Here is a 16,779-nt window from a genome sequence, read left to right on the forward strand (position 1 = left end):
TAGGTGAAATATCCTTTTAGCCTTAACTTTGAAATTTGGTAGGCAGTCAATCTCCACCTGCATTCATCGCCATTAGCTGAGTTTATGGCTACCGCTCATTAATAGGCTTAATGGAGTTACTAGAGCATAGGGGATAACTACTGTTCTCTCGTGTATTCCTTAACGAACTCATTGAAAGGAAAAGAGCGAGTTGGAGTGACGTTTCTAGTAAGAATAAAAATATAAATCGCTTCGAACATAAGACCTCTCTGAATTAGTTATTATTAAGCTAATTTTAGCACATTTTTCTAATCTGGAGAGAAGATAGGGAGTTAAAAATATGTACACCGAGCAGCAAGGTTATTAGGTATACTTAACTAACACCGAGTATATCTCCTCCCTCATTTTAATCTCAGAATAACCTAAACTCGGGTAACAAACTTCACGAGGTGTCAGACTCCTTCATTAGGGATACTGGCCCATGCAGATTCAATAATATCTGTTTCTTTATATTGGATTGGACTACAATCTCACTTACGAATTACTCGTTTCCCCCCACCACCCTCATACCATAGTTGCTCAATTGGCTTAAGATCGTTAGTGAGCAGATTTAGCTTATCAAGTACAGGGTGTTTCAAAAAGAATGTCCCGATTTGATAATTGTATTTGAGCACAATTAAAAAAATGCACATTGAGTCTTTGTAATTGTGGTGAGTGGAACATTAGGCCTTACTTCATACTTCCTAATTTATTTTGTAACTGTACAACATTTTCATTATTAAATATAATTATTTGAAATCGGGTAATTCTTTTTAAAACACCCTATATACTAAAAGTCATCCTTCTGGAACCATTCACTCAAACCGATGATGGATGCAAGAGCGTACCTTATCCGTAATATCACACGGCGCGTTATCTTTCTGAAAGTAATCATTACTAGTGTTTCCCCCCCCCTCTCTCGGTTTGATGATTCATGCTGCTGTTACCATGGCCTTGAGGCCAGGCATGCAATAACGAACTGTGATCCATCAGATTAGGCAGCCTTCTCCCACTCCTTGGGTGTCAGGATATTTTAACGTAGTGGGGTTGCTATATAGCTCGTCTGTATAGCAACCTCACTATCACGATTCACTACGCATTCTGAAATGCCCCTGTTCAGACTTACCTTGTATTATACTGCCATTTAATTATGTCTATTAATTTTTTTTTCATTTTTATAGTTTCAGAAAAGAAAAAAAATGCTCTCGAATGTTGATTTATATCACTTAAATAAATGTAAATTATGTTATATTTATAATGTTAGGTGTTTCGCCACATTAAAATCATAAAACAACAGAATAGAACGCACAGGACATCGAATGGTATTCAATAATCTGTGCTGAATCAGTAAACTCGTTTTATATATGTGCTGCATGAAACGAGCTGATGGAATCTTCGCTTATTTCCGAGCTGCAAGTGTAAGGTAACATCATTTTATTTGCGGTAAGTATGGGGCTAATATTTGTGTCGGAAGATATTCTATTCTATTTGGGTGACATGACAAACTGCAAAGCGAAAACCAGTTCAAGCTCAGAAGTGACGCTGATGAGTGAGCTTCATTCACGATTATCCCTAACATCATTTCTGATTCCATAATGCAAAGCGGCAGAAGTCCTTAATTGGCACGCTGCAGATTATAGCCTCCGAATTAATGCTTTTGTTTTTTTCCAGTCGTTTCTCGACACCATTTCCGACAATAATATATAAATTAGGGTTTAGACACACCATATAGTAGCATTTGTCGTATTCTCGCCCCATAGTCTTGAGAATCAACACTAGCCATGAACTCGGCTATCAGTGATGACTAGAGGTGGATATGGCTGTCTACTGATTTCAAAACTTCGGCCTAAAAGTGTTTTGCTTACTCCTTTTAGTGAATAAAAGAATAAACCGGTGCAAGCATCGTGGAAACGGTAGTTTCCATGATGCTTACACTGGTATGTCTAGCATTATACTTATTATATACTATGCTGTTGGCCCACTATTGCCACACAGACATGTTGTTCTGCTTTATATTGTTGGAAGCTAGATGTCTGCATTAGCAGATTGCATGGATGAGGGAGATGTGTATAATGCATACGATTATGTATCCATGTATAGAACAGAAGGGATTCAAAGTAAATATGTACCTTATTCCCATGCCCCTCAAAAATATCACAAATAGCCATATCGATTTCTAGACAGAGATGATTCGTTAGATCACCTCCAGTAGCATAGGACTGTTGCGGCACTGGCGTGAGAATTGCGCCAGTGGCAGATTTTAACGAATCGAAATTGTCACATTAAAAGACGCGTAGCTACGTGCACCAAAAACCTAGCTACACTGTTAAGCACTACGTTCAGAACCGATTGTATGTCATTAAAGAGTATTTAAACAATAACTACATTATTTCGTACATAAAAGGCTGGAAGACCAGCGTACAAAAGCCAGGATAAGAACCCTTGCAGGAAGAATTTTATATTATGACAGTCCCACTCACAAAGTGGTGGGACCTGTCGTGTTTCTGCCGTTAGCTCCATATTAGTATTCTTGGCTGAGATAAAGGTTACATAATCCCGGAACTCTGCTGTAAAGGTGGATTATGGTACTTTTCCCATATCACTCCAGGAAGCAAGGCGGTGGTCTCATATACAGCTTTATTAGTAAATTAATGTCCAAGTAATCACGCTAGCGAAGCATATATATGTTAGATTTGTTTCTTATGAATTCGGGAATTCCGAGGTAAAATCCACAAGGCATGGTTTGAAAAGACAGCGAAGGTGCCTTATTTCTATTATTATTACCTGACACCTCTAAGGACTCTCTCTTCACTACATACCATTAACAGTAGTGTTGTTGGTAACTTGCGCGTGCTCTCTTTACGCGGGGTGAAACATCCGAGTTTGCCGGAGAAGAAACCCTGCTATCGCTGTATGAGATCGGCTAACTCACCTTCAATTGAAAAATCCCACATAAAGATTTCTTTCGTCACGACGAGAATCGAACGACGCAATGTCTTGTTTTTGCAATTGATTAAGTAGGTCTAAGTTTCGAGCATTTGCAGATTTTTTTTTCCTTTCAGCGAACAGAAGCTAGTCATTTTTTAATGTTTCAAGTTCATTATTTTGTAATGCAAGAAGTTTTTTTTTTTTTTTGCAAAGACAAATTGAGAAAATTACTCGCTAAAATAATTTAAGCAGTTACCTCTGTGTACGTGCGCGCGCTATTTTAGGTTAGTTGATGATGCATAGCGCTAACCTTTAGCGTGCACACAAATTGAGACCACTGTTGCCAGATTGGAGGAGATTAAATAAACAACAAAAAAAAACTAAATGTGACATGTACTCTTTAAAAAAAAAAAAAAAAAAAAAGTGGTAGAAAAAAGATGTCGAAAAAATTTTCCGCACATTTAACTCAAGTCGGTCTGCGTTACACTTATAAATTACGATGATAGTTCGCGTGTTCTAGGAATCACGAAAGTTACAGCTGTGCATGGGAATTCACTTTGAAATATCAGTCTTGTTATTCTAGCTAGCAGAATATAACAGAAGATTCTATATTTAGAGAAATATATACACATACACACACACACATTGGAAAATTATGTATTCATATAGGATTCATTCTATTTAAATCGATGTTGCGTTTAACTAAATGCTACTCAAGCTTATTCAATGAAGGTATAATATTTTTTATGTACTTCTTGATATTTCATTTTCATATTCTAGTGAGTTATAATTACATTATTTTGTCTGCATATCGCGTGTCGGTTAAGATCTGCTTTTACTATGATCAGAGTATAAAGCGTTTTCTATTCCGCATAAAACTCATTACTGAATAAAAAGAGACTTTTTGTAAGTGGAGGTTTCTGTGGTTTAGAAGTTCACATGGTATATTCCGGTAATTGGACCACCTTTTTTTTTTTTTTTTTAATAAGCTATATAAAACACAATGAATTAATAAAAGACCCAACAAGTTTCGTAAGTCGTTTGACTTACATCTTCAGGGGTAAAAGGTAACTGAAAGTTAAAACAAAAAAGAGATTAACATTTCATACTATACAGTTGTAGCCGTCTGTCTATTTATAAAATTAAAAATCAGAATGCTGATTCAAAGCAATGCTGGATGATGCCACGTTCTGTTAAGGTTCATAACGTCCGAGGTCTGACTGAGGCATATTTTTTTTTTTATTAAAGCTGACCAAACTTGGTGGAGAATTAATCCTTGATTTTTATTGCATTGTGTTGGTATTTTAAGCATGTTTGCAGCTTCTTTAAATTTCCTTATGTAACAGTTTTTTTTTTTCTATGTACGACATGTTTGTATTCTGCCATAGTACACCGTGGCCAGTGGAAGTGGTATGGAAAGCTAGACCTGATTTTTGTTCTCTTGTTTTGTACATCCTTTTGATGTTCGTTCATGCGAATTTCCCCAGATCTTCTTGTCTGTCCTACGTAGCAGCTGCCGCAAGAACAATAAATTTTGTAAACACCTGTTTTTTTAAAGGATGATGATCCCCCAAAACCTCATCATCCTTTATATAGCTTATTAAAAAAAAAAAAAAAGTGGTCCAATTACCCGAATATACCATGTGAAAAAGAGACTACTTTCACATTTCTTACTTCTTCCAGGAAATGACTACAGAGTTGCTAATTCTGTGAAAAATTGGCAACAAAGGAGAGAGGGGTGATGCGACAAGAAAATGACTGAAAGGAACTGCTTTTGTAAATAACTAAACATGAAAAAAAAAAGTTTATATAAAAAAAAAATTATTGAATCTCACGCACTCGAAGGACTGGTGCTAGTTAGGGAATCTGTTTATGATTCTATGTAATTTGAGTAGTGACATTGACTAATCCGTTTTGTTCACATTAGCGTTGTATGTTTCCCTGAACCCAATGGTTGGTGGGGTAGTAATGTTTAACACGACTAGGGAATTATTATACAAGGTGGAAACCGTTGCCTCGAAACCGCAGCAGAGAAACTGAAATCTTGGTAACATTAATGGGACCTACTTTTTGCCCTTTTCACACACTTTCTACCTATTTAGGATAGATATACTCTCCACTGGCTTTTGATCATGAATTAGATACCTCTCCATATACTGATATCCGACTTGTTGGATGCACTGGCCTACCAGAATATTGTGGGCGATGTTTTTGAGATAAGATATCTTGGAATTTTCCCAGGGTGACAAACATCCGTCATTGTCAATTGTCTTTGGTTGTCAGTACTAATTTTCCAATACAGTTTGGAGTATTTCTTTCCTGTTAAAAGACTATGGGAATTCATAGTCTTTTAGGTAGAGATGGCAGCAGCATTTAGGCTTTTCTGAATAATTTAATTATATGCCGGTGTCCCTCAAACACACACTTTTTTTTTTTTTCCTTCGGATGTTTCACATTTCTACCCATATACAAAACTCGTCCGAATATTTTGATTTGTCTACATTTAAGATCTTAACGTTAATTATAAAAGTAATAAAGTTTATCTTTTTTACAAAATGTTTGGCTATGAGTATTTTTTAGTTTACAGTCAAGAGAAAAACCAAACGCATTTAAAAAAAAATAAATGAAAATAAACGGAGACTTTAATGGATTACAACAATTTTTGTATGTAGTCTACAAAATTCTAATGATAATTTAAATTACTTACAATCTTTCCAGGATGGGTCTTCTTAATGCGAATAGATTTAACAAAATAGTTGAATTTTATATAACACATGAGTTGAAAGAATAATATTTCTGTAAATAACCAGAAAATCTAATTGACTACATCCTTTAGATTTCCATCCGTTTGGTACTTTCGTTAATTCCGTCGCAGATGCCTCTTGCTATGTTTTCCCGCACTTTCTGTCCAAAATGACATCATAGAGTTGAAGGTATGTGTTATTTCCTGTTTGGAATTCAGGGTGCTGTTAGAGTATGGAATTCTGACAAGTGAAATAGTTTTTTTTTTTTTTTAGCTTTTTTTAACCGGATACAAAACACACAAACATTTTTAAAAAAAAAAACAATACATATAATTCTAATCAATAAATAAAATGTGTGAATTTCTTTTCCCCAAAACTGTAGATTTTTTTCATTAGTCTTTCTTGAAGATTACTCATTAGTTTTCGGCGATCCTCTTTTCAGACTATGGGAACTTTAGACAATACGTGTAATTCACGTGATTTTTCTCCATGTGACATTTGCGGAACTATTAGCTTATACGAAAGATGGAAAGATGACGTGCGTGTTTTGCGTGATAGTTACAGTACTTTGCTCTCTTCATACAGCTCGCCCAGATTGATCCCTTTCTCCATGACATTACAATTGCAGGAGTATGTTTGAGAGTATTATCCAAAACCTTTTGAAACCTAACACTTTGGCCATACTTCCTGCTCGGGGTTACATAGGGACAAACGTGCAAAGTCGAAAGGCTTTGGCTTGGCTCAAATGACAAGAACAAAATGCAGAGTTTTTGATATGGCTCTCTCTATATATATTTTTTTCAAATTGATTGGTTATTTTTCTCTATTTTACTTTTAAAATTCAGTTTAACTACATATTCTAACAGAATAACCGAGCAAAATTAATAAATTGTATGTGAATTTATTTTCCCACACTGTAGATTTCTCATTAGTCTTATATGTCTCATATCCGGTTCCAAATTTGTTGTACCTAGGTGAGAACTCTTCGTTCCCGTGGAAAATTGTTACTCTAGTAAATTAATGCTTACATTTTTATTTTTAAACCAATACATATAATTCTAATCAGAATAACTGAGCAAAAAATAAATAAATAACATTGTCCTTCTCTGACTATTAATTTTACCTTCAATTCCTTGTGCTCTTAACCTATTTCATTTATTTTTTTCTTTAGCATTAGTAATTTTAAGTAATGGATACATGTTTTTAAACTTTTATCATGCACAAATGTTTGTAAAGAAAAGAAAAAATACCATCTCTTTATTTTGAAAACACTATAAAAAATTTTCTATTTTCTTTCTGTAAAATAACCAAATACTAACAGTCGTGCTGGTAGAATTTAGTATGAATGTTTTCTTCTAGTCCGGTGAAAAAAGTAAATTGTGTGCGAGTTCACTGTGACTTCGGGGAAAAAAAAAAATATATATATATATACTGTGTGTATATATATATATGGTCTTATTTAAATTTGCATAACACATCCATGACACCCAGTTGTTTATGTGACTGAAATATTATTTACAATGTTTTCTTTTTTTTTTTTTAATATAACATTCAGAAATTAAATAAAGTGGATTCTATTTTAGTTCCTTATTATTATTGTAGCATTAGCGGTCATAGGATATGATTTCCCACGCTTGTGCGAAAGTTTTTTTCATTTCTGTTCTTGGGAACTTGTTACTGTAGTAAAATTAAGAATATTTACAGATAACTCAAACAATGTCAATAGGTAGCATTAGACAATTTAATTACAGTATATCAGTTTTCCCCACTTTTTTTTTACAATAATTAAACAGAATTGCATTAAGGTATAAAGTTATGGATTTATATATCAACTTGTAATCAGAATAACTGAGTAAAGTTTCACTATGGAAAACACAACAATACACATGTTTGCTCATTTAAGTTACAAATGCTGACACAGCCACACTTTAATTCCAAACTGATGAACAAATATACTAGCATGTTGGTAACATCTACAGCAAAAAAAAATTGTTACTATTTAATTCATTTGTACTTTATTAATTTCTGTAGTAAAATTAAGGGTCACATTTTTATTTTTTTTTAAACCAATACATGTATTTTTGAGCATTATTATAAGCACAGAATTGTTTGTTATGTTTCCATGTTTTGGGGAACCAATTTCATTTAAATCAAGAACAGGTCTCCCTATTAACCTTGTGAATGTTTTTGATTTTTCTCTTCCTTTGGCCATCAATATTTGCATGTTGATTCTATTATCCAATTTCCCACTTCAGCTGATGGTTATATTTTATTAACCAAGAATTCTGTTTTTTTAACTCTTTCAGGTAATTCATTCCAACTAGAAGGTGACTTTGTCAATGCATATCTTACAATAATTCCATCAGAAATACAAATTTCTTTAGGAAATAAATTTGAAGTCTTATTCAAAAGAAATTGTACATCAATTATACCAATGATAACCCAAAATTCTTATTTTTCACCCACTGTCGATTTTTTATATTCGTTTTCCTTCATTCTTCTTAGATTACTTCATATGGCACCACAAATAAATAGTTATTTATTATTATTTCACTGGTTATTAGCTCTGATCTTATATTTTCTGTTACAAAATTCTAAACAATTAGAACTTTTCACAAAGAATTTTGTGGCTCACCCATTATTTTTACTTTACCAGACACAATACAATACATGAACGATTGTCTTAAGTCCAAAGTCACTCGACTCGTTTGTTTTCTCTTACCCTACCCTATCCTGACTCAACGACATGTTTTCGCATACTGCTGGATATACTGTTGATGTGTTTTTATCTTACTTTATGTGGGGAAAGGTAAGGTAAATTTGTATTTGTGTTATCTGGAGAGTACAAACTTTTTTAAGAGTTTGTCACGTTTTGGGGTTAACTTATCTGCTGTCTTTCTGTAAAACCACCAAATTCTAACAGGGTGGATTTTCGAGTATGTGAACGAAATGTTTACAGATAACTCAAGCAATGTCAAATAGGTAGTAGCATTAGATAATTTTCTAAAATAATTAATTACAGGATATAGTTTCCTCACTTTTTTCCCCACATTCCTTGCATTAATTTCACAGTAGTTATTTTTTTTTTTACAATAATTAAACAGAATTGCATTAAGTTATAAAGTTATGGATTTAAATATCAAATTCTAAACTGAATAACTGAGTGAAAATTTCACTGTGGAAAACAACAACACACATATTTGTTCATTTAAATTTTACAAATGCATATTTTATTTTGCTGAAATATTATTTACAAAGAAAAAAATTCGAAACTTGTAATTACCTAAAAATATTTCACAATATTTAGTTTACACTCTTAACATTTTCCAAAGATTTCAATAAAGAAAATGTTCGTTACTCACTATTTCTTGGTTACATTACATCAAAATAGTTGGTCACGCAAAAGAGTTTTTAGATCAGATACCATAGTTAGTACTGCTCCATACATTTGGTATTGCGTCAGTCTGGAAATGACACCATGCCTCATTAAGTTTTCTGTGTATTCTTTTGTCACCAGATATACACAAGCAGTTTTTGTAAAATGTTCTTAAATTTCCCAAAATAAAGAATCTTTATTGAATTGAATAAAATCTTGAAGGTCTAATGTTGCCGTTGATGAATTTAGATGATTAGCGATAATTTTCCCCAAGATACAAATTGGTGGTAATTCAGTTTTCTGTGAAACCTCTTTGGACTTGTCAGTGATTAAATTTTCTTCATATTCTTCGACTTTATAACCAGGCTGAGATTTCTCCGATTTGGCTAGAAAAGTCTTGGAATGGCATTTGCTTCCAAAAAAAGGTCGGTTTCATCGACATTAAATATTTGTTGATCACAATAGTCTCCTTCTTACACAATTTTCTTCAAAATCTCAGGATAGCTTCTCCTGTGATTAGAATATTATGTAGGCTATTTCTCATTTTGAAATGCTCCAATCACCCAGCACTAACGTGGAATTCTTCGTTTCCATCATTGATAGCCCTTTCTTTCCAGGTTACAAAGAGACAATGCTTTTGATTTAATAAGGCCAGTTTAGCAGGATTGGTTACAATCTTTGATCCATGTAAAAAGAAGTCTCTCTAATTCAATCATTATAATAATTTTATTTCGAGTGCATGCAATCATCTCTTTGTATTCAGCAGTTGATTCACCCATTTTTGTGTTCTTGTCCTATCTCTGCTCTGGTCGCACCTTGTTCATTTTTCTTTATTATTTCAAGTTTTTCTTCCAATGAGATTACTTTTCAAATCATTTTCACACTTCTATTTTTTGCTCGCTAATTCTTTTACTCATGATTAAAGGTTAGGAAAATAATTTAAAATAAAAAAGTAAGGAAAACAATTGCAAGAGATATGATCAGCAAAATGCTATGTAAAGCAGATGACGTAAATTTGGAACATAGTGTACATGGAAATAATGTAGTATGCCATTAAAAAATAACTTTGTAAAACGTTTCAAATTGGTAACTAAATTATTTCATCGTGGTGAGCGATTTTTTAAATAGTTAGCCATGAAAAATGTATAGATCGAAAATTTTTTAAATCTGTAACATTTATTTTTAAGATGTATATAGGCACACTAATTGGGGGCGCATTAATCGAGGGATTGTTGTATAGAGGATAGCCCATAAGTCGCAAAGGGCTTTAAACATTTAATAACTATTACTTTTATTCTTTTTTTTATTATTAGTTATGAAAAACCACATCATGTAAATGCCTTCCATTTTCAGCTTAACAAAGACAGGCCCTTTTTACAGCATGTTCCATGACAGCTGTTAATGGTTCCTCTCCAGAGCCCCAACTTCTGCATGAATGTTCTCCTTCAGCTGTTGGATTGTTTGAGACTTGTTCATATATACATTTTCCTTCAGGAACCATCAGATCTGGTGAACTTGATGGCCAATTAATTGCAGATTTTGCAAAATTAATCATTTTCCAAAAAATGCTGATTTTGGTTCATTGCTGGGTTGTGAACTTTTCCATGATTAATTTCCTAAATGTTTCTTAGAATACCTGGGAAAAAAGTTATTCACATTTTAAACCCTTTTGTGACTTATTGGCCACTCTATACTTATAGTTGTGAATTAAGGTTTTGTATTCCTGCTTGTATATTCTCTACTTAATGGAAATTTTAACTTAAGCATATCTCATTTAAATGATATTCATGAATAAATGTCAGAGAACTGTTGCAAGTAATGCACATAATACTGAAATTATTGGGTCATTACTTTCCATCTCTCCTCTTAGGGGGAACAACCCCACAGTTTGTAAAATAGTGAGTAATGAGAAATGCTCTTCAATTTCATAAAAGCCTAACTAATATCAGGAAATCCAATCTCATTGGCACAGATAACAAAATTTATCACCATAAAAACTAAACCATCCAAGCCATATTTACATGTGTTCCCAGACATGGAACATCACTACTCAATGAGCAGTTAATAGCTTTGGGACAACATGCCTTCAATCAAGATTTGGGACACCAACTTAGACATCCGCCTTCACAACAAGGAAGACCACGAAAGCAATTTTGGCAATACATAAGCAAACTCTTTTTTGATGATAGGACTCATGAGCCATCTGACATTTGCACCATTTGGTGCATAAGTGTTTTGGCTCATCTTTTAATTTATCCCCATGAATTAACACATGCATATTTCTGTATATATATTTCCCTATTCATACATGAATAAATGATGATATATAGCTTCATAAGATTTTAAAATATTTTAGTCCTCAAGCATTCTCTCTCTCACTCTGAACAATAAAAAAAAGGAAAATTCAGTAAACACTATTAATAAGAGACACGGAACCCCCCCCCCAAAAAAAGTTTCAAGCTTAACATTAGAATCTTATTTTAAAGATGGGTAGTAATTACCTATTATTTGATACAAACTGGGCAAAACAAAGCTTGCACTTGGAAAGTAATCAGAGGCATATGTAGTATAAGTTACTTTATTATTGTGCTACTTAGGAGATGTTCTCTTTTAAGTAGCACATCAGAGTTTGCCTATGGTGAGTAGCTGCAGGCTGGACAAATAATTTTTTTTTATTTAATTTAAAAAAAAAATAGGGGTGCTGTATCATGGTTGGATAATCATTTGTATGGATATATGTACAGACTCCTACTAATTTATTCAAACATGCATACATATAAAAGAGGGGGGGGATCTAAGGCAAAGATAATTTTGTGTGGAGAGTAAAGAAGGTTTTGCATAATTTGTTGAGCCCTGATCTATATACTCGCTTTTTATTATTAGTTCTGATTAAAGGAGTTCACAACTTTGCAGCACAAATGTTGTTTGCTTTCTTGGCATAAATTGGACATTTATGCCAAGAAAGCCAAAATAAATTGTACGTAAAATTTGTGATGTAATAACAAACAATATGAGTCACTTAAAGAAAGAAATACTGATCAGTAACCAGTACATATATGAAAATATTTGAAAAAAAAATTTTTTTTAATTTTCTTTCTCAGGTACAAAAGGCTGAAGACATTTCATGACAGAAAGAAAAACACCTCGCTATCATGTCATTGATGGATTGCGGTTGTCAGAAGTCTTTCTGCCAGAAATATTCCGTTCTGCAGTCAGCTACAAACCTCTATCTGGTGACACTTTTGTTGTTACCTATCCAAAATGTGGAACCACCTGGATGATTCAAGTAGTTCTGCTTTTGTATCGAAAGGGAGTGCTGCCACAGACTACAGAAGAATACTTTCAATCCTATCCATTTCTTGAACTTTTAGGATCAGATAGCCTTAAAACTATGCAACGTCCTGGGCCAATCAAAACACATCTCCCATTTGACCGAGTGCCATTCTCTCCAGAAGCAAAGTATATCTATGTAGCAAGAAATCCTGGGGATTGTTGTGTTTCCTTTTACTATCATACAAAATATTTTGCAGGTTACCGATTTGAGGATGGTACCTTTGAAGACTTCTTTGAGCTTTTCATCAGGGGTGAGACAGACTTTGGAGACTACTTTGATCATTTACTTTCATGGTATAATAACAGACACCAACCCAATATCTTGTTTGTCACTTATGAGTCTATGAAGAACGAGCCGCAAACAATAATTTTGCAGGTTGCTGAATTCTTAGGAGCTGAATATGTGCAATGGTTAAAGGAAGATGGAAATATGGAGAAAGTGCTTTATCAGAGTAGCTTTCAGTATATGAAAGAAATCACTAATCAGTTTTGGCACAACTTTTTGAATCTTCAAAGAGATGTGCTCAAGGATCCAGATCTTCCAGTTGGTGTAAGGGCAATGATTAAAGCTGCAATTGAAGCCAAGGAAGATGGCATTCTTTCAGAAGGTGAATTCATTCGTAAAGGTGAAATTGGGGACTGGAAAAACATGTCTTCTCAAGAACAAAAAGAAAGGCTACGCAAAAGAATTGCAGAAAAAACTAAAGGTAGTGACATCATGTCACTATGGCCAGAATGGGAAAAGGAATAAATAACATATCTTTATTGCTTTAATCAAGAATGCAGCAAGCACTGTTTGTTTTAAACTACTAAGAAACCTAAAAGTTAACAAATTCAAGTAAACTTTAAGATAAAATGATTTCTTATACTATACTATGCTTTTTTTTCTGAATTAACAATTTTCCGTTTCATAGATTGTCTATGGGAATTAGTTTAAAAGATAGTGATTATGTGTAACAACAGTTATTTATATTGCTTAATTGTGCAAGAAATTATTTGAACATTGCAATTATTAGAATTTACTTATATAGCATTACTGGGTATTTAAGACATGATACCAATCTATGATTGTTTTAATACAATTTCATGCTACAAAGGCACCTTTCTTTCTTTCTTTTAAACAAATAAAAAGTAGCACATATTTTAATGCTTTGCTAATAAATCTGAACTCTTTTTATTATAACTTGAAATAAAAAATGTTCTTGTACAATGGCAATAACATTTTATTCTCTCTAGAATTTGAATCTGGAAGTATTTTTGTTAAGTTAAAAACATGACTCTGATCCTTTCAGGGATTTAAAGAAATAGTGCAAGGTATCACCAATGTAGAAGATTAATAATTTTTTTTAATATAAAATGATTGCCTAAAAATATTCAGGCAATCATATTATCACATTGCACAAACACAACTTGCAAAGTGCCCATGCTACTTGTTTCATAAGTTTCAAGGAACACATCAAATTTAAATCAACTGAAGTGCAGAATCTTGGTTTCGTTCCAAAGAACTCTGTGTAATGGTATGGGAAGCAAGCCCAGATTTATCAGATTCCAGGAATTTGATGTAGTTCCTGATGTTCATGGATAGTCTGTCTAAAATAACAGTTAATTTTATAGACAAAAGGCAAGGTGAGAGGAAGTAATTTATCCTCAGTTTGTAAAAAAAGAAAGTTAGTTTTTTATTTTTAAACTAATCTGAAGGTTGTGCATAGATTATACAGGGTTATTCAGAAGTCCATGAAACATTTTAAACATTCACCATTAATAATCACAAAAACAGATACTATATTTTATTACACTGAAATACAGGTAAACTGTCCAAATTTTTTTTTTTTTTTTACATACATCACAAATGCTCAATGTGTCCACTTTTGCTGATGCAACAGACATCAAGTATGCGAGCATGCAACATTCGATCAGTATCACAGCCGCAGTGATACAATTGCAAAGTTCCATGAGATCAGCAGGGAGTGGAGACACGAAGACAGCGTTTTTTTGCAAATCCCCACAAGAAAAAGTTGCACGAGGTTAAATCCAGTGGCCACCGCATTAATGAATCATCATCATCTTGACATGTGCATCCTATCTCAATGAAAACTTGTTGTGGCAAGTTTTCATTGAAGTATCTTTGCAATTCAGTGTGGTAATGAGCTGGACAGCCATCTTGTTGATAGATGTAATCATCACTGTCTTCATTAAGCTGTGGCATCAGCTAGTCCTCCACCATGGCCATCTACGTCATCCCTGGGATGACGGGCTCTGTGAAGAAAAAGGGCCCGTTCACCTTTGAAATAGCTTAAAAGACATTCACCTTCGGCAAGTCTTGCACATGCTCAATGACTGTGTTGAGATTTTTGGGCTCCCAGATTCGCACATTGTGCCAATTCACCTTCCCACACACATGAAAAGTTGCTTCATTGCTAACGATGAGCAACTTTGCAAAACTGTCAACTTCAAACCTCTCCTGCAAGTCTTCTAAACGTGTTCAATCAACTTCTAAACGTGTAGTGGACTTCTGTGATCTGCACACATAGGCTTCTCTGACGCGATCCAGTTTCTTCACTTGGCCCTGGACGTCCCAGGGCGAAACGAAGGAGCAGTGCAAAGGCAGCCTTCATCTTGGAATTTCTCATACCACTTCTTGATACTATCGTACATAGATGGTTCCTTCTAAAACTTTGCTCGATCATTGCTGCACTGTTACAATAGATGTGGTTCATGCATATTCTAAAGCACAAAATGACTTCTTGCTTACTTAGTGCCATCTTTGCTATTATTGCCTCCTAATGGCAAACGATGGCTATGCACAGGTGGTTTCCTCAAACTTGGAGAGTTTATTGTTCTTTCAATAAAACTTACCACTATCTGTTGTGTAATTTATTAGTGGCGAATGTTTAAAATGTTTCACAGGCTTCTGAAAAACCCTGTACATAGATTTGCAAACAAATTATTGTATTACCTTGTATTCTGTCTCATTTAAATCACCTGTACAAATATCTGTTGCTAATTTTCAGTAAATGTACTGTATCTGCATGCTTTCTTATTAAGATGTCACAGGTTCTGTTAAGGACACATTAAAGTTACATCTCTTCTCAATATTAAGCTGTTTCAAAAGTTCGTAATGTAAACTGCATAAAAAATAAAAAATGCAAACTGTTTCTTTTCTATTACAAATGTTTTGCAGTTAATCGCATAATTCATATTTGCATATAATGCTTTTTTAGCATGACCAAGCAGAGTTAATTTAACATTTTTCTAACATGATTAATTAGCTATTTTTTTTTCCTCCTAAAAATATATATTTTTGTTTTTTTTACAGAAATCTGATTTCAGAATTTTTCCATCTGGTGGTTCACGAAAATGTTTTTTGAGCATAAATATCTGTCTACACAGTAATATGGTATGTTCACGTATACAAGGGTTTTTTTGAAAAGTTTAGTAAAAAAAAAATAAGTTAAAGGTGATTTTTTCTCAACATAGTATCCATCGAAGTCTACCCATTTGGTCCACCCACCGACTTTCCAATTTTTTCTTCCCATCTAAAAGGTAGGATTTGTCAAATTGTACAAAATAGTCACTGATAGCCTTGATGACATCCTCGTTCGAAGACAATTTTTAAGTTACAGTGGATGTAGAACCAATTTGAACCACTATTCATGCAATTTTGCCATTGTGACGGCAGATGTGTGGGATGGTGTCCTGATGAGAACACTTTTTTGTGCACCAATCTTGGCCATTTTTTCTTCAGTTCTTCTTCTTTTAAACAGACTAACAATGACACATAATAGACTCCTGTTATTGTCTTACCCTTCTCCAAATAGTCTATCATGATAATTTCTTAGGAATTCCAAAAAACAGTGGCCATCACCATCCCAGCTGACAAAACAGTCTTCGTTTTTTTTTTCGGGCATTGTCCACTGTTTTGGCTGCTGCTTGAACTCAGGTGTGTATTGGTGGATCCAAGTTTCGTCTACAGTCATGAACCAATGCAAAAAATCCTGCGAATTGCAATTAAACATTGCCAAACACTGCATTGAAATGTCTTTTTGCATGTTTTTTTAAATCGACAGTCAACAATTGCGGCACCCATTCAGTTGAGATGCCTGCAATCTTATGCACTTTCACTCTGTGGTCTTCCATAACAATACTGTGGATTCTGTCAATCATTTCCTTCATAGTGATCTCAGTCGGGTGTCCGGAGCACGCTTCATCTTCGATGGACTACAACCCTCGTATGTGCTCCAACATTACATAATTACATGTTGTAACAAAGTTGTTTCATGTGAAAGCAGTTCATCTTTTTTTACTAGTGATAGAAAAAAAATACTCAACAGGAATTCATATCCATACTTGAAGTAGCAAAAGCCGTAGAAAGGTAGATGG

General features: G+C 33.9%; 1 protein-coding gene across 2 annotated transcripts in view; it reads left to right on the forward strand.

The window, feature by feature from the left end:
* The window catches only part of LOC150106604 (sulfotransferase ssu-1-like), a 28,323-nt gene extending 12,769 nt beyond the window's left edge, over positions 1 to 15,554 (forward strand). For both annotated transcript variants that reach the window (XM_090393220.1, XM_090393219.1), the window contains exon 2: positions 12,168 to 15,554. In XM_090393220.1, coding sequence (XP_090249346.1) covers positions 12,191 to 13,150 — 960 coding nt within the window. In that variant the 5' untranslated portion in view covers positions 12,168 to 12,190 and the 3' untranslated portion in view covers positions 13,151 to 15,554. The remainder of the gene's footprint in view (positions 1 to 12,167) is intronic.
* The last annotated feature ends 1,225 nt before the right edge of the window (positions 15,555 to 16,779 follow it).

This window comes from Typopeltis vanoorti, chromosome 5, assembly GCF_054136105.1.
Source record: "Typopeltis vanoorti isolate ZY-2024b chromosome 5, IOZ_Tvanoo_1.0, whole genome shotgun sequence".
Taxonomy (NCBI): Eukaryota; Metazoa; Arthropoda; class Arachnida; order Uropygi; family Thelyphonidae; genus Typopeltis; species Typopeltis vanoorti.